The sequence below is a fragment of the Phocoena sinus genome, chromosome 8 (genome assembly GCF_008692025.1).
Source record: "Phocoena sinus isolate mPhoSin1 chromosome 8, mPhoSin1.pri, whole genome shotgun sequence".
Lineage (NCBI taxonomy): Eukaryota > Metazoa > Chordata > Mammalia > Artiodactyla > Phocoenidae > Phocoena > Phocoena sinus.
This window is the reverse complement of record NC_045770.1, coordinates 57670324-57690657: the sequence shown is the minus strand read 5'-3', so window position 1 is coordinate 57690657 and position 20334 is coordinate 57670324. Positions and strand designations below refer to the sequence as shown.

The 20334-nt window shown below is 54.2% G+C and overlaps 1 protein-coding gene across 2 annotated transcripts in view; it reads right to left on the bottom strand.

The window, feature by feature from the left end:
• Positions 1-290: 290 nt before the first annotated feature.
• Positions 291-20334, bottom strand: part of CHRDL2 (chordin like 2) — a 31288-nt gene continuing 11244 nt past the window's right edge. Inside the window, exons 3-12 of one of the 2 annotated variants that reach the window (XM_032640580.1) lie at positions 16647-16740; positions 14416-14558; positions 12064-12157; positions 10309-10364; positions 8314-8482; positions 7184-7378; positions 5662-5835; positions 4766-4820; positions 1202-1294; positions 291-453 (exon numbers count right to left, since the gene is read on the bottom strand). In XM_032640580.1, coding sequence (XP_032496471.1) covers positions 363-453; positions 1202-1294; positions 4766-4820; positions 5662-5835; positions 7184-7378; positions 8314-8482; positions 10309-10364; positions 12064-12157; positions 14416-14558; positions 16647-16740 — 1164 coding nt within the window. In that variant the 3' untranslated portion in view covers positions 291-362. The remainder of the gene's footprint in view (positions 454-1201; positions 1295-4765; positions 4821-5661; positions 5836-7183; positions 7379-8313; positions 8483-10308; positions 10365-12063; positions 12158-14415; positions 14559-16646; positions 16741-20334) is intronic. The other variant, XM_032640581.1, reaches the window with a different exon arrangement.

The window sequence follows — 20334 nt, the reverse complement described above, 5'->3', positions numbered from 1 at the left end:
CCCGCTCCTCTGGCTAACTCCAGTCAGTCCCCTTTCCTAGGCTCACTGCCAAAGAGCTATGGGAGGGGGATGGCCCACAAAAGCAGGAGGCGCTGTAGTTGGGGGCTGGGCACAGAAGCAGCACAGAGCAGGGGAGAGGCCACGATGGCAGACGAGGGTCTGGGTCAGAAGGCTGGGGGAACTAGCCCCGGCTCTCATAACAGCTCACCGTGAGGACGCAGGCCAGTCTCTGCCTGTCTGCAGTCACTGTGAGAACACGTGGGGACTGGATATGGACTCAGCAGGCAGGGTTGAGGGGTGATGCAACTTCTTATTTATTAATATATAACAACAAAAATAATAAAGCTCACATCTGCAGCTGTTCAGGTCTGTGTTACAAGGTCTTGGTCACTTTGTCTGGACTGGCCGTGACCTTCAGCTCCGGGGTCTGGGCTAGGAAGACGTTCCAGTGACCTGCATGGAGAAAAGAGGAAGAGTCGCGCGTGTGTGTGTAGGGGTGTGTGCTGTATGTGTGTGTGCAGGGGTGTGTGTGTGTGTTGTGCATGTGTGTGGTGTGTGCGTGTGCATGCATGTGCACAACAGAGACAGGGTGACTGGGGTGGGGCAAACTTAGGACAACGAGGACTGAGTAGCCTGGGTTTGGAGCCCACAGGGAGGAGGGAGGTGGGGACCCCATCACACCCCAAATCCCAGAGGGTTCTGACACATGACCCCGCCTCAAACAACCAACATGTGTGGGCCGGGCTGGTATCCTGACTCTTGTTGGTGACCCTCCCGTCTGTGACTTCCTCTCCCCCACCTGAAGACCCACCGGGGTCCATCTTCCTCAGGGGAGTGTAGAGCAACATAAGGGCATCAGAAGGAACGTGGTTAGAAGGTTTCAGTGGGAAAAGTTCCAGTGGAGAGAAACGAAGCAGCACCAAGACTTAGGGGCTCAGAGTCCCACCTCTGACAGCCCCGTCTCCCTCACCCCCAAGACCAAATCCAGCTGGCTCTGCTTTACCTTCCCGCTCCCAAGCTCCCGGGCGTCTGAGTTAGGAAATCTCTGGCCCAGACGCCCACTGGATTCCTGTGCTGGGAACTGACGTCTGTGGCTGACAGCCGCCCTCCTCCCGGCACCAGCAGCCTGGAACTCCCCAGGAGGCCCCAGCTTCTAGCCCGGCTCTCTTCCCAGGCCCCAGTCCTCAGCCCAGGGTCCCACCTTTGTGGGTGCCAGTGAGCAACCGGAAGTTCTGTGCCTCTTTCTGGAAGTCTTGCTTCCTGACTTTCTTGATCTGAATCAAGTGGAAGATTCCTGAGGGCAGAGACAAGGGCGTGAGCAGGAAAGGCAGGGTGTGTGGTCAGTGAAACAGGGTGACTTAGACCTGGGACAGACCCCGTCACCTCCCTCCCCTCCCCCTTTCTGACCAGCCACCAAATCCTGTGGACTAAATTCCCTAAATATTTTGAATCTGTTCTCCTATCCCCACTGTCACCCTTCCCATTCAGGCCCCATCATGCCTCGCCTGGGTCACTGCACTAGACTTCTGACCCCTTTAACCCCGCCTCTAACCTATGATCCTGGCTGTGGTCATTGGAAAATATGCATGTTACCCCGTCATTCCCCTTCTGTGACCCTGCTCCTGTCACTGTCACCTTCCTGCTCTCACACCACTCACCTGTCCACAATGCAGAGAGGGGGAATGCAGGAGGGAGGGAGGAAAGAAGGAAGAAAAGCTGCCAGGCCTGTAGGGCCTGGTCAAGCTTTTATCTGGACATAGAACGTATGATAAAAATCAATAGGTGATTTGCTTCAGACACCCAAGCACTACAGGTGTCAGGGTTGTAGTCTCCCTTTCGGCTCAAGGCTCAGTTTACCCCATCCCTCTGAGTGGCCCTGCCTGTGCTACAGTCCTAATCAGCGACTTGAGGTCCCTGAGGGGGCCAGGCCTTTACATATGCCGCCCCCTCTGCTGAAACACCTGCTCCTATTGCCACAGGTGAACTCCTACTCATCCTCCCAGCCTCACCTGGGAAGTCTTCCTCAAGTCTCCCTCTTCCCCCAGATGGTTATAATTTCCTCCTTGGGTTTCCCACAGCCCTTGGCTTCTGTTTATGATTGTTCCTATTTCTAATGTGCTATCATTGTGTCTGCTCTTGCCTCCCTTACCAGACTGGGAACTTGGGGAGGGTGTTCCTCTTGGGTTCCCTGCACCCGGCCCACATTAGGCATGCTGAATGAATGAATCCATGGGTGGATGGATGGATGGATAAGCAAATATATGTGTACCCTGTGTAGGCCAGGCCCTGAGGGGGAATGAGGTACTAGCTGTGTCTCCTGATGTTTGCATCCCCTGGGGAGCACAGGCACCACACATGGCGCTGAGGCCCTGAGCACATGGGCTCTGATGTCGTGCCGGCTGTTACCACCGGGGTCTGTGGCCAGAAAGAACAGATGTGACAGCAAGACCTCTGGTAGGCCAGCACCGCCCTCAAGAAAACCAAGAACCGGCCTTACTTATGGGAATCCAAGTGGGATCCCACCGAGGGGAAGAGACAGCACGGGTCCTGGGACTGAGGTCCAGGAAGCTGGGAATGCCCAGCACTGTCTTCAGGCCCCCCGGTCCAGATGCCAAGGACCAGAATACGGGAGAGATTTGCTCCAAAGGCCCAGGTCACATCACAAGCATGAGATGGGGACAGGTCCTGGTGCTCCAGTCCTGCCGCTGCACAAACCCCCAAACACAAATTGGAGAGGTAACGGGGCTGAGGGCGGGTCCCCACGCTGTTGCCTATAAAGCATGATTGAAAGGTCTGAGATCTTGGGCCTGGAATCAAGAGCTTGCCTGAGGGTCATGGTTGTGCCTCTTGCTCTTTGAAGGGCGTGCCAGGCCTGAGAGTGGCTGGGCTCTGTGTGTCCCGGGCAGAGGTGGCAGTGGTGGGCGAGTTCCAAGAGATAGGACAGGCTTAGCTTAGTGTGAAGAACCCTCTCTGGGTAGAGCCATGCCCAGAATGGCAAGTGAACCACCTGTCTGGAGGTGGGGAGGGGGTGTGTGCAGTCAGGGGCTAGAGACCATCAGGGAGGCTGCAGGGCGACTCCCTTCCTGGGGCGGGGGGAGGAATGGAGACCCCTGAGGTCCCTTCTACTCTGAAATTCTACACTCTAAACAGCCCTTTAACCCTACGCCAGCTCTCTGCTCAGACTCTGGGCCTGGGGCTGGTCCCACTGTGGTGTGGCCTCAGCCCAGCTTTCAGCATCCACCTGCTCACTTTGTGTCCAGGCCAATTGCCCTCTTCCTCTCCTGGCCCCCAAGACCTGCTGTTTCCACTTGTCTGGGTGAGGAAACAGGAAAGGTTTCCCACTGACGATCAGACCTTGGGAGAGTTTGTTTTGACTTTCACAGTCTGGGACGGGGAGGTAACAGACAGGGAGGCTGATGGGGCATTTCAGGCACCCAGAGGCTCAGGAGATAGTGGGGCGGGGGTGGGGGAAGGTTTGCTAGTGACAGGATGGCAGGGCCTGGCATTGTGAAGTTGAAGAGTCCTCCCCACCTTCTTCCTTTTTGTTGGGCCGCCTGGTAATGAGATTTTGCCTTGAGCTATCATGCCTCCTTCTCTGCCATACTGGGCCTTCCTTAGGCCCTTCCCTAAAAGCATAAGGTCACCTTTGTGGAGGCGGCACTGGGGACAGTAAGACCTGGGTTTGAATCTTTGCTTTACTGTTTAAACTGTGTGGTTTTGAGCAAGTCATTTTACCTCTCAGACTCAGTTTTCTTATCTGCAAAATGGGGCATTAATACATACCCTTCAGCTTTCTTATATGTGGGTGAATTGAAGCACATTATATATAGTACCTGCTAAATGCCAATCACAGAGCACCAGGCATGTAAACATGGGCTCTGGCACCAGAGTTTGAGGCTGTCACTGTCAGCCTGCCTGTAGTGTGCCCCTCTTGCCTTTCTAAATCCTGTCCAGCTCAGGCCCATCCTCCACAAAGCCTTCCCTGACCAGCTCAGCTCCCAGGGAGCTCCTCCTGCACCCAGGGCACAGAGCCATGGGGTCCTGAGGACAGAGCCTGGGCCTGTTACTCTCTGTGATCACAGAGGGGTGGGAGGAGGCCCATCGTAAACATGCAGCCCCACCTGTCCAGGGAAAGATGGAATCTCAAGGCTCAAAACAATCATGAAGGTTATTGAACTTAACTCCTCAGCCAGTGGCCAAATCCCCACCCAGCCCTTGCTTGCACACTTGCGTGAATGGAACTTGCTTCCTCCCTTCCACTGCAGGAAGGCTTTACGCTTGAGAAGGTGCTTCCTCTCATAAACTGAAACCAACTGATGAGACGGGATAAGAAGGAGGCTGACATTTTTAGCACTTACTATAGGTCAGGGGTGGTACCTATATTCTTTCATTTAATCCTCCAAAACCCCTTCTCCCCCATTAACAGAAGAGAAATCTGAGGCCCAGAGAGGTCAAGTGATTGCCCAAGGCCACACAGCTAAGAAATGGCAGAGCCGGGATTCAAACCCAGGTCTGTGTGATTCCAAAGCCCCTGCTTGTTGTTCTGACCCTTGTGGTCACTGAGAACACAACTGCTCCCTTTGCCTGGGGCAGTCCTTCAGAGCCATGAAGCCAGCGGTCCTGTCCCCCTGAGTCTTCTCTTCTCCAGGCTGAACAGCTCCGCTTTCTTCGTCCATTCCTCCTACGACAGGGGGCAGAGTAGAGCAGGGAAAGAGCCGCATCTGACGTCACAAGACCTGGGCTCTAGCTCCCGTCCTCCACTTACTGGCTGTGTGGCCTTGGGCCAAGTACTTCACCTCTCTGAGCCTCAGTTTCCTCATCTGTAAAATGGGGATAATAATACCTAACTCTCAGGATCGTTGAAGATCAAATGAGATAATGAACGTGAAAGCACTTTGTAAACTCCAAAGTGCTTCACACATTGGTTGTTATTATCATTGTCATCATTCTTATTATCATCCCCTCTTTCACCCCCCACATCTCCCCCACCTCCCCACTGCCAGCCAAACACATCAATAAATTGACCTTACAGCTAATTTCCACTTAAAGGTTTTAATTTGTTTTACTCTATCCAGGGGATTTTTGTTTTACAAGAAGAGCCCCATAACTGAACTCTCGGCAATTCCCTATCAATGAAAACTCTTGACCTTCAGTTGGTGATAGGAGCAGCCTGCTGAACAGGGTGAGTTTCTACAGAATGAGAAACATATTCTGATGTCGACTTACCTTGGAGGGATAGAATCCACCTTATAGAAAAGGCTGAATGAGACTAGCCTTGAGGATTTGAGGATGCTGTGAGGGCCCTCCTGCCTGAAAATATCTCTCCTCCCAGTCTGCTGAAATTCTACCAATAGACAGCTCTTTGTTTTATCAGGGTAGGCATTACTCTGTCCTGGCTCCTTACAAAGTGTAAAAACCCCTTTCCCCCAGGAGAGGGAGCACTTCAAGGCCCTGGCATTTCAGAGTGGGTGAGCTTATCAGAATTGTCAGATAGAATCAGTCTCCCTCTATCTCGGAATCTGGGACTCAAAGCTGGAAGGTGGCCCAAGGCAGGTCTTCCTGGGCCAGAGTCACTTGATCAACAAAACTCCCTTAACACCCTTGGTGGGTCTGGAGCAAAGGAAGGCGGACAGGCCAGAGTGGGAGTGGGCCACTGCTCACCTTTTACCAGCTTCCAGAGGTAGATCTCCACCTGTTCAGAAGCCTCACGCTCGAGGGCCAGGCGACGCAGGTTGTCCGGGCTTGGGGATACTGATGTGTGGACAAGGACCCGGCCCGGTGCCTTCGGACACTTGGTGGCACTGATCTCACTGTGGCCAGGGTCTGCCTTGTCCTCTGGGAGAGACAAGGAGCTCGTGAACACTCTGTCTCCCCACCCCTGGTAGCCCAGGAAGAGGGGCCACTGGTCTGACATCTCCCTCAGGGTCAATAGGGCCCTTGGGAAAGTTCTGGTGCCCCTGGGAAGAGAAGGAGGTCTCTGGGGAAGAGAGAAGGGGCCTCTCCCCCATTCACCTCCCCTTGATTAGCATGTCAGGAAACTTCTCACCCTTCAGGGCCCAGCTCACCTTCCACCTCTTCCAGGCAGCCCACCTGGAACAGCTCAGTGCACCATTTCCTCCCACCCGTAGCTTGTAAAACCCTTCTTGCTTATGCCTCTCCCTCAGGCCCTTAATCCCACACTGCCTTGCATTGCCTTGTAATTGTTTCACTTGGGTATGTTTTCTCTCTAAAATAAACCCACAGGGTGAAGGGCAGGCATCATGTTCTCCAAGTCTTTTGAGTGACTCATACCACCCAGCACAGGCTCACACTGAGCACACGTAGAACGAAAGGTTTGGGAGGGATTGAGGTGACAATGGCAGTAATGATGAGTGTGATACAGGACAGGTTCTAGAAGGAGTTCCAGTTCCAGCTCCACTGCTCTTTTGCTGTGTGACTTAGGAAGTTCCCTTCCCTTCTCTGGGTCTCAGTTTTCCCATATGTTGATGAGGATTGAAGGAAGACAGCAGTGGTCAAGAGCATTGTCTTTGTGGGAATTCCCTGGCGGTCCAGTGGTTAGGATTCCACGCTCTCACTGCTGTGGGCCTGGGATCCGATCCCTGGCCAGGGAACTAAGATCCTGCAAGCCGCGCTGCGCAGCCAAAATAAATAAATAAGTAAATAAAAAGAGGGCATTGTCTTTGGAATAAGACCGACAGGGTTCATATCCCAGCTCCGTCATTACAGCTTCGGGACCTGGGACAAGGTATTTATCTTCTCATTCTGTAAAATGGAGATAAAGATGCCTGCCTTGTCCGTTTTGGTGAGGATTACATGAATTCAGCCAAAATACCTACCCGGCACATGATAAGTGCTCAATAAATGTTGGCCATTCCTCTTAGAAGTCCTAATAGCCTAAGATTTTATGACTTCACAGAATCCAGGACATTATTTGATTCTATGTATGTCTGAAAGTCTCTGAATCTGTAACAGTAGATGGTTCCATAAGTCTAATATTTTATGAGTTGGGCATTTTTCACTGCTGTGCTTCTAACATTCTGTGCGTGTAATAACCCCTACATCCCCTGGCTCTGAGGCCATGCCCCATCCATGTCAGAGATGTTCCAAGTGTCTGTGCTCTGGGGAGAGAGACCCATGGCTCACTCTGGCCGGTGCCCTCCCTGCCCCCAGGCCCTCTTTGTACCTGGACAAATCTTGCAGCACTTCCCAGCCACTTTCCTGGGCTGACGGCAGGGGTACTCAGTGGGGCAGGTCACGCGCTGGCAGTCCTGGCGGCCGTCCTGACAGGTGCACAGGATGCAGGGCAGGGGTCCAAAGGAGCGGAAGGCTGGGTGCCACACCTCCCCATGGGAGTACGTCTTCCCGCCATGCACACAGGCTGGGAGGGCAGGAAGGGAGGAGGGTCAGTGCCTCGGACTCGGGTCAGAGTCCAATAACGGCTGGGAGTAGGTCCTTGGGGGGCCCCTGCTCCACCAGTCTGGCCCAGCCACACTGCCTGCAAAGTGGAGGCCAGGGAGTAAACCAGTCCTCTGTCCCTGACATCCCCCATCTCAGCACTCAGGGCCGAGATGGGCCAGTAAGTTCTTGCCGAAGATGGAGAGTCCTCCCCTGCACTTCACAGGCACCTCCAGTGGGGCATGGGGAGGGATGGCCTGACAGTAGGAGACCTGTGATCAAGTGCTGTCACTACCTGGCCATGTGAGCTCTGTCAGGTCCCTTCTCCTGTCTCAGCCTCAGTGTCCCATCTGTACAGCGAGGGTCTGGACGGATGCCTCTGCGGCCCCTCCCGCTCCACCAATCAGGGTGCCCTGCAGTGAGGCCTCTTTCCTCCCCCTCTGCTGCCACAGTTGTCCCCTTAGCCTCCTTCCCTGATCCATCCCAACCATCCTCCTGCAGCCCAGCTCTGCGTCCTCCTTCCTTCACCAAAAATGTTCCCTCGCCACTTCCTTATCTTATAATAATTAATGTACATGTCTGTCTGCCCTACTAGTCTAGGAGCTCCTGGAGGACAGGGACCATCTCTCTTTTCTGTGTCCCTCAATTCCCAGCAAAGACGTGGCAGATGCTAAAAAAAATACTGTTGTATGGCCCGTAGTCCTGGTTCCGGGACTGGTTCTCTCTCTAACTCAATACTCTGAACCTCAGTGTCCTCATCTGTCAAATGGGGGTTTAGACCCGATGTTCTAGGGGTCTACAAGCTCATGGCCAAGTTGAGATTGGGGAACCACTCAGTGGAGGTGCAGGGATGGGAAGTGGGAGCAGTCAGGACCCCCCTTTCCCACCTCAGGGGTCGGCAGAGGCTCCAGTTCCCACCTTTCTTATGTTTCTCCTTCAAAACAATCTTGACTGTCGTGCTGCCTGCCTCCTTCGGTCGGAAGTGGCGAGGGAGGAAGCCCAGGGGGGAGCTGGGGCCAGTGGGGCTTGGGGTGCTCAGGTCTCTCTTTCTCCCACCGTCCCCTGAACACGGATCCTGGGAATGTCTCTGCAAAGGGCAGGAAGGATGCAGATCACCGACAGGCCACTGCCAGTGCAGGAGCAGCCAGACAGAGGCTGCGGTGAGAGGCCTGAGAATGGCTCTAGTGACTGAGCCTGATGGCCCAGGGAAGACAGGGCATAGGCTCTGGGTGGAAAGAAGATCTGGATGGGGTCGAAGATGTTCCCAGGCCTTTGAAAACTCTCAGAGGATAGTGGTTTGGAAATCCAGCCTCCACTGAGCCCTTCTCAGGCTGGCAGAGCCAGAGCCTTGGGGCTGAGATGGGCAAGGGTGCTGTGGTCTTGATCTGGGAGACGTAAGTGATCAGGGACCTGGAGAACTTAATATGTAAGAAATGGGAGGTGAGAATGTAGTGAGGATGAGAGTCAGGAAATTCTTCTTTGTCCAAGAAGATTTAGGTGATGGGACAGGGGATGGGCCTCTGAAGATCCCACCAGGCCCCGGAATCCCACAGGCAGGAGGGCTGAGAGCAGGCCTTGTCCGGAGATGATGGGTCTTGGGAGCCTCCTTTCTTGAGTCCCTGGAATCCAACATCCCGAGACTCCACCCCTCCAGATCAGGTCTTGGGAGAGCTGGCAGTGAGAACAAAGGGTGTGTGTGTGAAGGCAGCCTAACAGGGCAGGGGCTCCCCAGTCCAGAGATTGGGGGTTGGGAGCTTCAGACCGTGGGAGAGGAGCAAGTGGGCTGGGGGCAAAGGGCAGAGCTTACCACCCCGTCACTGACACTGAGTCACTCACATGCCTTCTTCTGCAGCCCCTTTCTGACTGTACAGTCTCTGAGTCAGTCCTCTGATGGCTGGACTGAGCCCACAAGAGCTCCTAGAGTGGAAACTGTGTCCCAGGCCCCAGCACAGGCCGAGGCACACAGGAGGCACCCAGGAAATGCTTGTCAAGTAGAATAGAGGCAGAAAGGAATTGAAGAGCCCAGCCCCCTAATTGGTGACTTGCCCACGGCATCCAGCAAGTCAGTAAGTAGCTGCTCAGGGCCTGGAACTAAGTCTGGTGGGTTTCACTTAGCTGCCTCCTGGGGAGAGGATGGGGAGGAAGGGGGATGACATGGTCAGGTCCCGTGGCCCAGCACCCGCTAGACAAAGCCCAGCCTGGGAAGTGGGGGTGAGCTGGCAGGGGAGAAGGGAGAGCGCATTCGTTCAGACCCCTGGGGAGTCTCTGGGAAGGGGAACCCCCCCTTCGAGTCCCCCAGGGTCCAGGTGACCCAGGATGAAAGAGCAGGTGGAGCTCTTCACATCATAGACATAGCACAGGTGCAGACAGGGACGTGAGTCAGTGTGCGGGCCCATTCTCCCACCTCTTTCCTCTCTGACCAGAGAGCGCTGGGCAGTCTTAACTCTAGACCAAGATCGAGAGGGGTCAAGATGGAGCCAGCAACAGTGAGGTAGCCCCAGACAAAGAACTGGTACCTCAGGAGCTAGATGGGGAAGGCTGGCCCAAGTCGGAGGCCACTCCCCTGGGGGACATGCTGCCCAGAGGCGGCCTGAATAAGGACAGACACAGGCTCTGGATGGAACAGCGTCAGAATTTTCCAGGAAGGAAATTGGGAAGCTTCGGGCCTGCTTCTGCCCTGTGTGGTGTTTTATCCCAGACCCCTCCTGACTCACCAGCCCACGGTGGGAGCCAGGATGGAAGTCTAAGGAGAGGGCCTGGAACCTGGTGGCGGCTAATGGAGCTGACCCAGGGGACAAATGAGAAACGAGGGCAACAACTGGTATTGCCTGCTCCAGAGCAAGGAGACCTAGGCCCTGGATACCAGCGCCCTCCCCTCCTCTCCCCACCCTGTCCCTAAAGCTGTGCACTCACCACCCCACGGTGTGACTGCGTGGCATCCTCTTCAGCTGACTTCTCACTTGACCCATCTGAAAACCCAAAGGGAGTCGGGTCAGCCTCTGCTTCCTCAGCCTTGGGGCCAGAGCCCTGCAGGCCACCACCTCTAGGCTCTGCCCCTCCAAGGCCTGTTGCCACTTCTGCAACCCCCCACACCAGTAGGTCCCTTTGCCCCAGTGGGGCCTTATTCCTACTTCTCATTACAGCGTCGCCTCACCCTTAGGTTGATGAAGTCCCTACAACTGGGCCACTGCCTCAGTTTCCCCACACTGGCTTCTTGGTCACTTAAGACTGAACCACCTGGCTGGGCCAGAGCATCTTGTTCAGTGTCGTCACAGATGGCCCGAGGGCTCTGAATCCCAGCCTGCTTAGCTGCAGTCCGCTGGGCAGCCTCTCTGTCCAGCCACGCATGAAGTCACCAGACTTGGTCTACACCATACCCTCCCGTGGTTGCCCTCTAGCCCCACTGCCCCTCCAGCTGGAACAGCCTAGGACTCCTCCATCCCCTACATCCTGGGGCACCAGCACACAAAACCCTCTGGAGTCCTGCAGCTTCCTAGATCCCTGAGTGGGATTCTCTCCCCTTCACCCCTGCCTCACATACAGAGTGTCTACCACTGAGCATTCTGGGTTCAAAGATCCAGAACGTTGGAATCAGCCTGTACATTAGAAATCACCAAGGCCAATTTCTCAGTGCACACACAGCACAGCTGAGGCCCAGAGAGGGGAAGGAATCTGCAGGAATTAGCTGGAAGAACCAGGACTAAACTGGGATCACCTGGCTCCTGGCCCGGTGCCCTTCCACAGTGCCAACATCTGGGGAAACGTTCTATAGTGCGGCACTCCCCTCCTCAAGTCCTGCCCACAGGGGACAGTCCGGCCATCTGTGCACTTCATTCTGCCCAAGCTGCTTGCCCCGCACTCGTCAGTGTGTTGCCTCTCTGTGCTATACAGAGATGCTACCTGGATTCTGCTTGAGACAGGTGCCCTGAGCTCCAGTGAGCCCAGGCCTGTGCCCAGCTCTGTCATGAGGAAAACAGGAAGAGACATGGTCACTGCCTGTACAGACCCCTCTCTTGTGCCTCTTCTGATCCTCTTGGCCTCATTTGATTGCAGGGATTTTGTCCCCTCACTGCAGGCACTGCAGCAATACCCCCTTCACATGGGCTCCAGCCAACTTCCCTCAGACTCACCCTGCCAGCGGGTGCCCTCGTGCCACACCTCCTCCATGTCTCTGCCCCCACATCTTACCCTGCCCCACTCCCACCTCCTGCTCCCAGGACAGCCTAGCACAACCGGGGAGTGTGAGGGAATCACCCCGCCTTGGGGTGAATCTTTGACCAGTGAGAGTTGGTGGCTGGTGGGCAAATTCCACCTCCTCCTCTATCACCTCCAGACTTTTCTGAGGAGCAGGAGGTCACTTAGAGCAATAGGTCACACTTGATATCAAGCAAAGGCCAGCTCCCCTACACATTCCTGTGTTGTTTTTCCCTCCCTCCCTGCTTCACTTTCCCTTCCCCTCCTTCCTGCTCCCTGAGACTGCAATAAAAAATAATGCACATCAGCCTCTGACACAGGCTTAGCTTTCTAGAGGCTGCAGCTAAGCCACCACCCTGAGGAAAGAATGGTTTGCTACATGCTTGGTGTCCCCTGAGATTCCCCCCTAACAGTCCATGGCTAGGTCCCTGCGGTGGGATGGGCGGGCACTGCCAGATCTAGGGACAGACTCACCTTTGCAGGCCTGGCAGCAGGAGGCGGGCAGCAGGAGGGGGGCAGGGCAGCCCGGTTCTGGGCAGGTCATGAGGCCGCAGTAGATCTGGCCCTCCTGACAGACAGAGCAAACAGGAGCTGGGAGATGAGCTCTGTTGAGGACCAGCCTTGGGGCTGGGAGAGCCCCTGCCCGGGGGTTGGGGGGGGAGCAAATGACCTTGGGGTCCCCTCTGAGGTGGGGAGGGAGGGAGCAGTAGAGTGTCCTGGGCACAGCCCAGCCATCTCAGAGGCGGGGTCCCTGTACCCCTCCCACTCTTACCCAGGCCCTGAGGTAACAGTTACCCTTCAGCTTCTAAAGTGTTTTTGTACCCAGTCTCTCCCTAGGCTTTCACAGCAACCCAATGAGGTGAGATTCTCCCATCCTACAGATGGGGAGGGACTGCGGAGGGGCCTGGACCTTCTGAAGTCAGAGACACAGCTGGGCAGAATGGACTAGAACCCAGTCTTCAGGCTTTTCCTACTGCTATCAGTGTCCTTCTCCCCTGGCCTAGAACAGGGAGCCCAGCATAAAGGAGGGGATGAGTGCATGACTACTTGGGCTCATCTTGCTCTTACTGAAACTCGAGGTTTCCCAAACTTCAGGATGCAGCCTGCAAAGGCAAGACTGCAGGAGAAAGGGCCTTCTGGGAGTCAGAGGCCAGATGACCTTAGGTGAGTCACTTCTCTTCTCTGGGCCTCAGTTTCCTCCTCTGTGAAATGGGGGCACTCCTGTCTGGGTTGTGAAATCAAATGAGGGAATGGTTATGAAAACCCTTGTTAAACTGCGAGGCACAATGTGTACCTGGGAGGAAGTGATATTACCTTGAGTCCTTTCCCTATTCCTTTTCCAGTGAGTCTCAGAAGTAAGGATTCTTATCCTTCAAACCACTCGCATATAAACAGGGATCAGAAGAAAGAAGGGGAGACCCAAGTATCCAGGGAGAGGAGACAAGGGGTCCCAAGAAAGCTTCTTACCACCCCACCACCATCAGTTCTGTCTCTTCCCACAGCCCCTGCTAATCTAGGTGGTCATCCCTTCACAGGAAGCCACACAGTGCAGGTAAAGGAATGTGGGTTTGGAATTATATGGCCCTGGGTCTGAATTCTGAGTCTGCCACTTAACTAGCTGTGTGACCTTAGGCAAATCGCTTAACTGCTCTGAGCCTCAGTTTTCTTATCTAAAAACTATGAATAGTGATACCCCCCTCATAGGGCCACTGGGATGCTGTATATAAACATAAGGCATTTCCTAGTAGGTACAGTGTACTAGTTCACTGCAAGAGGCCCAGGCCCTGCAAAAATAACGATTCTCTCAGTTGATTTCTAAGTGGTCACTCTTGTTATTATTAAGTTGTTTGCTCTGCAGCACAGATACCTTAAAATTCAGATTCTTGGAGGGGTGAGATCCTCTCACTGAAAAGATGGGAGGCAGGCCTGAGAGAGGTGACTCTCTCAAGGTCACACAGGGAACCATGGCAGAGCTGGAGCTGAAACATGGGTCTCGGTCTCTCATCCTCTCATCACCACTGAATCAGATTATTATCTTAAATGGAGAGGACCTTGGAGATCACCTGGTCAGACTCCCTTACACACTCAGAGGAACTGAGGCCCAGAGAAGTTCGATGGTCAGGTAGTAGGGAAATCAGGAGGGCAGGAGTTTCTCCCACCAAAGCACAGATGCGCTAAGCCCAAGGATGAGGGTGACATGCCAAAGGCCACCTGCAAACATGCAGCAGGGCCAGGCCCAGAACCCAGCCTGAGGAGGAGGGGAATACTTTCCAGCTCAGGCCCTGCTTGGCTTCAGTTTCTGTCCCCTGATAACACTGCTGGTTCAGCCCTGCCTGTCCCTAGGCCCAACTCCGACCACAGCAGGGGAGTTTAAGCAGCTTCAGGTTAAGCTGCATTTACTGCACGCAGTCTGGCTCTGTCTCTGTGCCCCAGGATTGACAACTGATCATTTACTCATTCACTCATTCACTCACTCACTCATTCAACAATCATTACAGACATCTGTGTGCCAGGCCCTGAGCTGGGCGTAGTGGAGGATATAGAAATGAGTTGAACATATCCCCTCCCCTCAAGGAGTGCAAAGTCTACTGGGGGACACAGTAATGGCAAATGTCAGTGCAAGGTGACCAGGCAGCTCAGGAGGGTGCGAAAGCCCAGAGAAAGGCAGGACATTCCAAGTCCCAGATGTTCCCTTCCCCCTGAGCCCATTCACTTTCACTGTCCTCTGACCAGGAGGAACAATTCCCCTTACCCCCCCAGTCCACACCACTGTGCTCTGCAGGCCCAGACCACTGGCCTGTGCTAAAGGGAAGTAGCAGGTCTTACGGTACAGCTGCAGAGGACACACTGGTTGGGCAGGCGGGAAGGGAGCAGCTCGTGGGCACTGAAGATCTCTCCATGTTGGTACGTGGTCCCGTTGTGCTGGCAGGACCTTGGCGGGGCCCGGAGCCCAGAGGGGGTGTGAGGTTCTGCAGGTGGGAAGGGGAAGGAGGAAGGAGAAAATGGTTGAAGAGCTTTGCCAGAACTAACTTGGGCACTTTTCTGAAATGTTTGTATCCTATCCCTTGCTATCATTTAAACCAAGCTCTGGCCTCAGCCTTCCCAGCCAGACCTCCTATCGGTGAACAAGGAGGTCCCCGGGACACCTATGTCTGACTATGTCACTCCCTCCCATAGCCTTTGAGCCCCTCAGTTTCAGAGCTGGCGCTGATCGGAGCAAGAAGGCAAGGCCAGATGCTTCAGGTACACTGAGCCCCACTCGGTGGGGACCTGTGTGAGTTCATTCAACATTCGATAAGCATCCATGGAGCACCTCCTAGTGCCAGGCACTGTTCTAGGTGCCGGGGATACAGCAGTGAACAAGACAAGGTCCCATATGGAGTTTCATCCTAGTGGAGTCAGCTGGTATAATATGGACTGCGCTTGTGTAAGCTTGGCGTCAGCTCCTGCCATTCCCTGGCCACCAGAGCCCCCTCCCCGTCACCTGCCAATTAGCCAGCCCTCACCCTGCTGGGTAGAGGGGTAAGCCTCCTGTCCAGGGGGAACCTGCTCATTCTTTCAAGACATATTTACTAAGCACTTTCTCTGCACCAGGCGCCATGCTACACAATGGGAATGGAGTGTGAATAAGACCCGGCCCCTCCAATCAGGAAACTGACAGTCTCACTGGATAGAGACAGGCCCCAGGCAGTGACACTGGTGTGGTATGGGCTAGGGCGATGGAAGCACAGAAGTTGTGGCAGCACAGAGGAGGCGCCCCTAACTCAGCCGAGGAGGGTGGTCAGGGAAGGCTTCCTGAAGGGGCTGATGGCTGAGCTGAGTCTTAGGAGCTGAAGAACACGCAGACCAGGCAGGGAAAGGGGCAAGGCTGGGAAAGAGAGAGGGAGGGAGGAGCCTGTGACGAAGAAGGGGTCTGGGCCAAGGCACAGTCCGCAAGGCGTGGTCAGGAGTCCCGGGGTCAGCCTCAGCCGGGGAGGAGGCGTGATGCTCCCTCACTAGGCGGGATGAAGCACAAAGCCTCTGCTCCCCTAGGGAATCCAGAATCAGGAAACTATGACCCAAGCTGGAGTCATGGTCAGATCCCTACTGGGGTCCCACTTGGAAAAGGAGCCCCTCTACATACATCCTCCATACAGGTCCCCAGCTCCCCAGGAGAGCCATGATTCCAGAGTCTGGAGCTGAGGCTACAGTCTGGAGCCTCCCTCCCTTCATCATCTTCTTTTTCTTTTTCTCACCCCACTGAACTTTTTTCTTTTAACATCTTTATTGAAATATAATTGCTTTACAATGCTGTGTTAGTTCCTGCTGTACAACAAAGTGAATCAGCTCTCTGCATCACCTTAATGCTACTAAGCGTGGACGCGCCTCTCAACGTGTCCCTGCCTTCTGAGTTGGCCTCCCCACTGGCTGCCCCTCATTTGCCACTTGGTTCTGCCAGTTTCTTCTCAGACCACCTCTCCTCTCCTCTCTCTTACCTCTGCTTCCTAGAATCCGAGTCTCAGAGGCTCCCAGCAGATTCTTAAAATCATGGACATTTAGCATCATGGCACACAGCATCCCTAAACCCCAGCCCTGGGAGGAATCTCAGAGCACATGTACTCCAACTCCTTCGGCCAGCCCCAGCCCCTGGTGGTAATCCTGGGCTGATCCTGGGGTGACCCTGCAGGGCCTCCCAGCCCCAGCTCACTCACTTGCACTTACACAAGGCACGTCCACTCACTCAGGCTCTGGCCAGCCCAAGAACGATAGGAGACCATGTGTGTCGTCAACAGGCCAAGCATATGCCCATTTTCCTTCAGCTATTTTCCACATTCTCTCGGTCTTCCTGCCAAACACAGCTACTTATGTACGAGAAGTTTGTGGCTACCCCAGCCCTCCTTGGGGATCCATGGAGGATGTCTTCCCCTGAGCACCTTGGTGTCTTAACACTTCTGGTGTCTGCAGACTGCCCCTCTCATTCCAGGGGTCTCCTTAAGCTGGAGGCCTGTGTCAGGAGTGGGTCAAGGGTTAGTGGGCAAGCGGGAGGCTGGCACAAGGGCAGGAGCGCAGCTACTTACCCACACACCGGGGACAGCACTGCTGTGGCTCGGTCACAGGCTGGGGGCAGTGGACAGGCGGGCAGTGGAGGCGGTAACAGCTCACATGGGCACTCTGAAGGGGACACAGGGGTCAGTCCTGGTTCCAAGGAGCCACTGTCTCCCACCGTCCTCTCCCCAAACCCCCTCCCAACTGCAGAGCACTGTACTCGTTTTAAGCCTGCAATGGGGTAAAAGTGATAAACTCTGTGTGTCCAGTCTCTCCCCTTCCCCTCCTCATTTGTGTGGCTCGCCCATCCGTGTCCCTCCCTCGCACGGAGGAGGGCACCGTGTGCCTGGATTTACACAGATCTTTTGTGTCCCTTTGTGGTATTTGAGAAATACAAGTAAAAGACTGGGTTATTCTAACATTGATCTTGACTGTGCTTTTTTAACTCCAGGGCTTTATTCTTTTACCTCTGGACCTGAGCCTCAGGGCTAAGAGAGGAGTGTGACACAGAAAGGGAGGTGACAGGGATGGGGACACAGCTAGAAACAGGATGTGGAGAAGACTCAGGGCTTTGTGATCTGCTCTCTAAACCTCTGGGAGGTGTGGTTGATCCCACACAAAGCCTTGGGATTGGTACCAGAGGAAGGGCCTGAAATCTTGGACTTTTTCAAATACAGCAAACGAGAGAGAAGGGGCAGAGAAGCATTCACAGAGATGAGCAGAAACAGAAGAACTGGAGGGAGAGGCCACCACTGGAGATGTTCCCAGGCAGTTTGTCAGCCTGTCACAGACGTCCCACACTTTCCTCTCCCTCTGCTGTAAGGGCGTTGCCCTGTGTTGTAACAAACCATTACATCTGTCTCTTCTGTTCAGCCGCGAATTCCCAAGGACAAGGGCCAAGCCTCACTCTATTCATCTCTGAATTTTGGGCAAGGGCCTTGCTCCAAACAAGTGCCTGCTGAAGTTCGAATGAACGAATGAGTGAATGAATGAGAGCCAAGAGGGGAAGGAGAGATGGTCTCTTCCTTAGTCAGATGGAGCCAGCTTTGTTTAAACTTTGGAGCTGGCAAGTGTGTTTCCAGGCCCAGCTGAGTGCCCCCGAAACACTTCTCCCAAGGCAGCCTCCTGCCCCATGGAGAACCCTGGAGCAGGCCTTAGTCTCTCTGGGGTCACTGCTTCCCCAGATGGCCAGAAGTGATGACAAGGATTCCTCAGTGCTAAGGGACATCCTAGAGTCCACAGGATTGGTCTGAGCTCCAGAAGGGGCCTTCTAGAGGCCTGGCACACAGGGGTGTTTGATGAATGTCCAGAGGGTGAACGGAGCCCCTCAGGTGAGAAACCAGGGTAGAGTATGAGGAACTGTGTTGTCTGAAGAGTTAGAATCTCTCTCTTGATTCTGGCGTTGAAGGAACCAAGGGGTGGAGATGGTGAGCGACATGCAGCAGGAAGTAAGGCAGAGACAGGATGGGGGTGCGAAAGGGCAGGGGCAAGGCAGGAGGCCTTGCAACCAAGGGGTGCCTCTCAGGAAAGTCATAACTACCATTTATGGAGTGGCTACTAGGTATGGGCATTATGTTATATAGAAATGCATTCTCTCATTTCATCGTCTCAACAGCCCTAGAGGTAGATACTATTTATTTTCCACCATTTCAAAATGAGAAAAGAGCCTCTGAGAGGTCAATTTGCCTAAGACACACAGCAGGTGAGTACTGTGCAGGGTCTGTGCACCTTCCATGAAAGTGCCTCTGGTGGAGGGGGCGGGAGCTAACTCCTTCACTCAATGTTTACTGCATGACAGCTGGACGCCACATCCTCTTCTGAGCACTAGGGGCATAGCAGTGAGCGAGAGACAAGAGCTGTGCTCTCACGGAGCTCCCCCCTAGCGGGGGGGGGGGGGACAGACTATAAAAAATAAATCAGTAGGAACAAGGTCATGTCAGATGTTAAATTTATAACAGGAATAAAACAGGGTAATGTGATTGCGTTAACAAGGTTAGACTATTTTAGAAACAGCCATAGAGAAAGCCTCATAAGGAGGCAACTTTATGTTATAAACTGCAAGTTGAGAAGGAACCATTCCTGGGAAGATCTGGGGGAAGAACATTCCGGGTGGAGGAACAAGTCGGAATGAGTTGAAGTGTTGGTGCAGGTAGGAAATGAGGTTGGAGAATAAGGCAGAGTCATATCACGTAGCGCCCACAGCAGGCAATTTGAATTTTACTTTAGGTGCAACGAGAGGCTACTGGAGGGTTTTAAGAGATTTTTGAATGACGTGATTAGTTTTTTGTTCAGAAAAGATCCTTCTAGCTGCTGTGCGGAGGACAGATTAGAAAGGGGTACAGGGAGACCTCATGGGATGCTCACATAGCAGCCTCGGTGAGAGAGGAAGGTGGCTTAGATTAGGGGGGAGCAGTGATGATGGAGAGAAGGAAGGGATTCAGGGCGTATTGGGGGGATGCCGGCTGCATCCCCTTGGGGTGAGGAAATTGTGTATGTGTGAACTCTGGGGAGGGAGAAATGAATTAGCTCCACTGGATCACAAAACTTGGACTTTGTCAACTGGACCGCATGATATGTCTGGAATTTTCTGTTATGGTTTCCTTCCTGTTTTTTGGCTATATTTCACAAAGTTCTTTCTGAAAAAGCTGATTGGCCTCAGATGTGCTAAGGAAAACCAAGGGGAAGCAGGGATGGGGGGTTGTGCTCCCACTGGCATCAGGTTCGACCAGGGGCCAGCATGGCAGAAGCAGTGGGGAGTCAGAGGGAAAGACCCCAGGAGGAGTGAGACCCCAGTGGTCAGAGTCAGGAGAGGGGCTGGCCCACCCTGCCTCCATGTCCCAGTGTTTCCTCAGAAGCTCTTCTCTGCTCCCACCCTGAGGATTGTTTTAACAAGGGAGGCTCTCACAGCCTTGGCTGTGCAGGGAAAGAGAGGAGCTAAGGGGCTGGCTCCAGCTGGGAGCTAGGTACTCCCTCCCCTCAGCACCTCCCCTGGACAGAGAGAGCTGCAGACTTCACACCAATGAGACTGGGCAGCTGAGCCAGGGCCGAGGGGGTTCAAGCCTCCTAAATCAGCGGTCCCCAACTTTTTTGGTGCCAGGGACCGGTTCTGTGGAAGACAATTTTTCTACGGACGGACGGGGCAGGGTGGGGGGCGGGAATAGTAATTCAGGTGGTAATGCGAGCAATGGGGGGATGGTTCAGGCGGTAACGTGAGCCGCAGATGAGGCTTCACTCGCCCACTGCTCACCTCCTGCTGTGCGGCCCAGTTCCTAACAGGCCGCGGACCGGTACCGTGGGTTGGGGACCCCTGTTCTAAATCACTCCCTCCTTTGCCATCCTCTAACCCCATACCTGGCCTGGGGATTCTGGGCCACATGGGGGTCTCATTTATTCCACCCAGTTGACTGTACAAGGGCCTGTGGAGGGTGCTGGGTTGGGGTGGACTGGGGGGAGTCAGAGGTTAACAGAAGATCTGGTCTCTGCCCCAGTTGGTATAGCCTTCTGCAGGACCCCGAAATGGGCATGAGTGAATGCCTAGGAAGACCTGCTCCCAGGGCTCCATCTAGGCGAGGCAGTAACTAACAGACACAGACAACCATTTTACTTGGCCAACAGTGATCAGGAGAAAGGGACAGAGAAACTTATGTGGCCTCCCAGAAGAAAATACTTCCAGCTGAGGGATCAAGTAAGGCTCCTGGTGGAGGTGGCATTTGGGTGAAG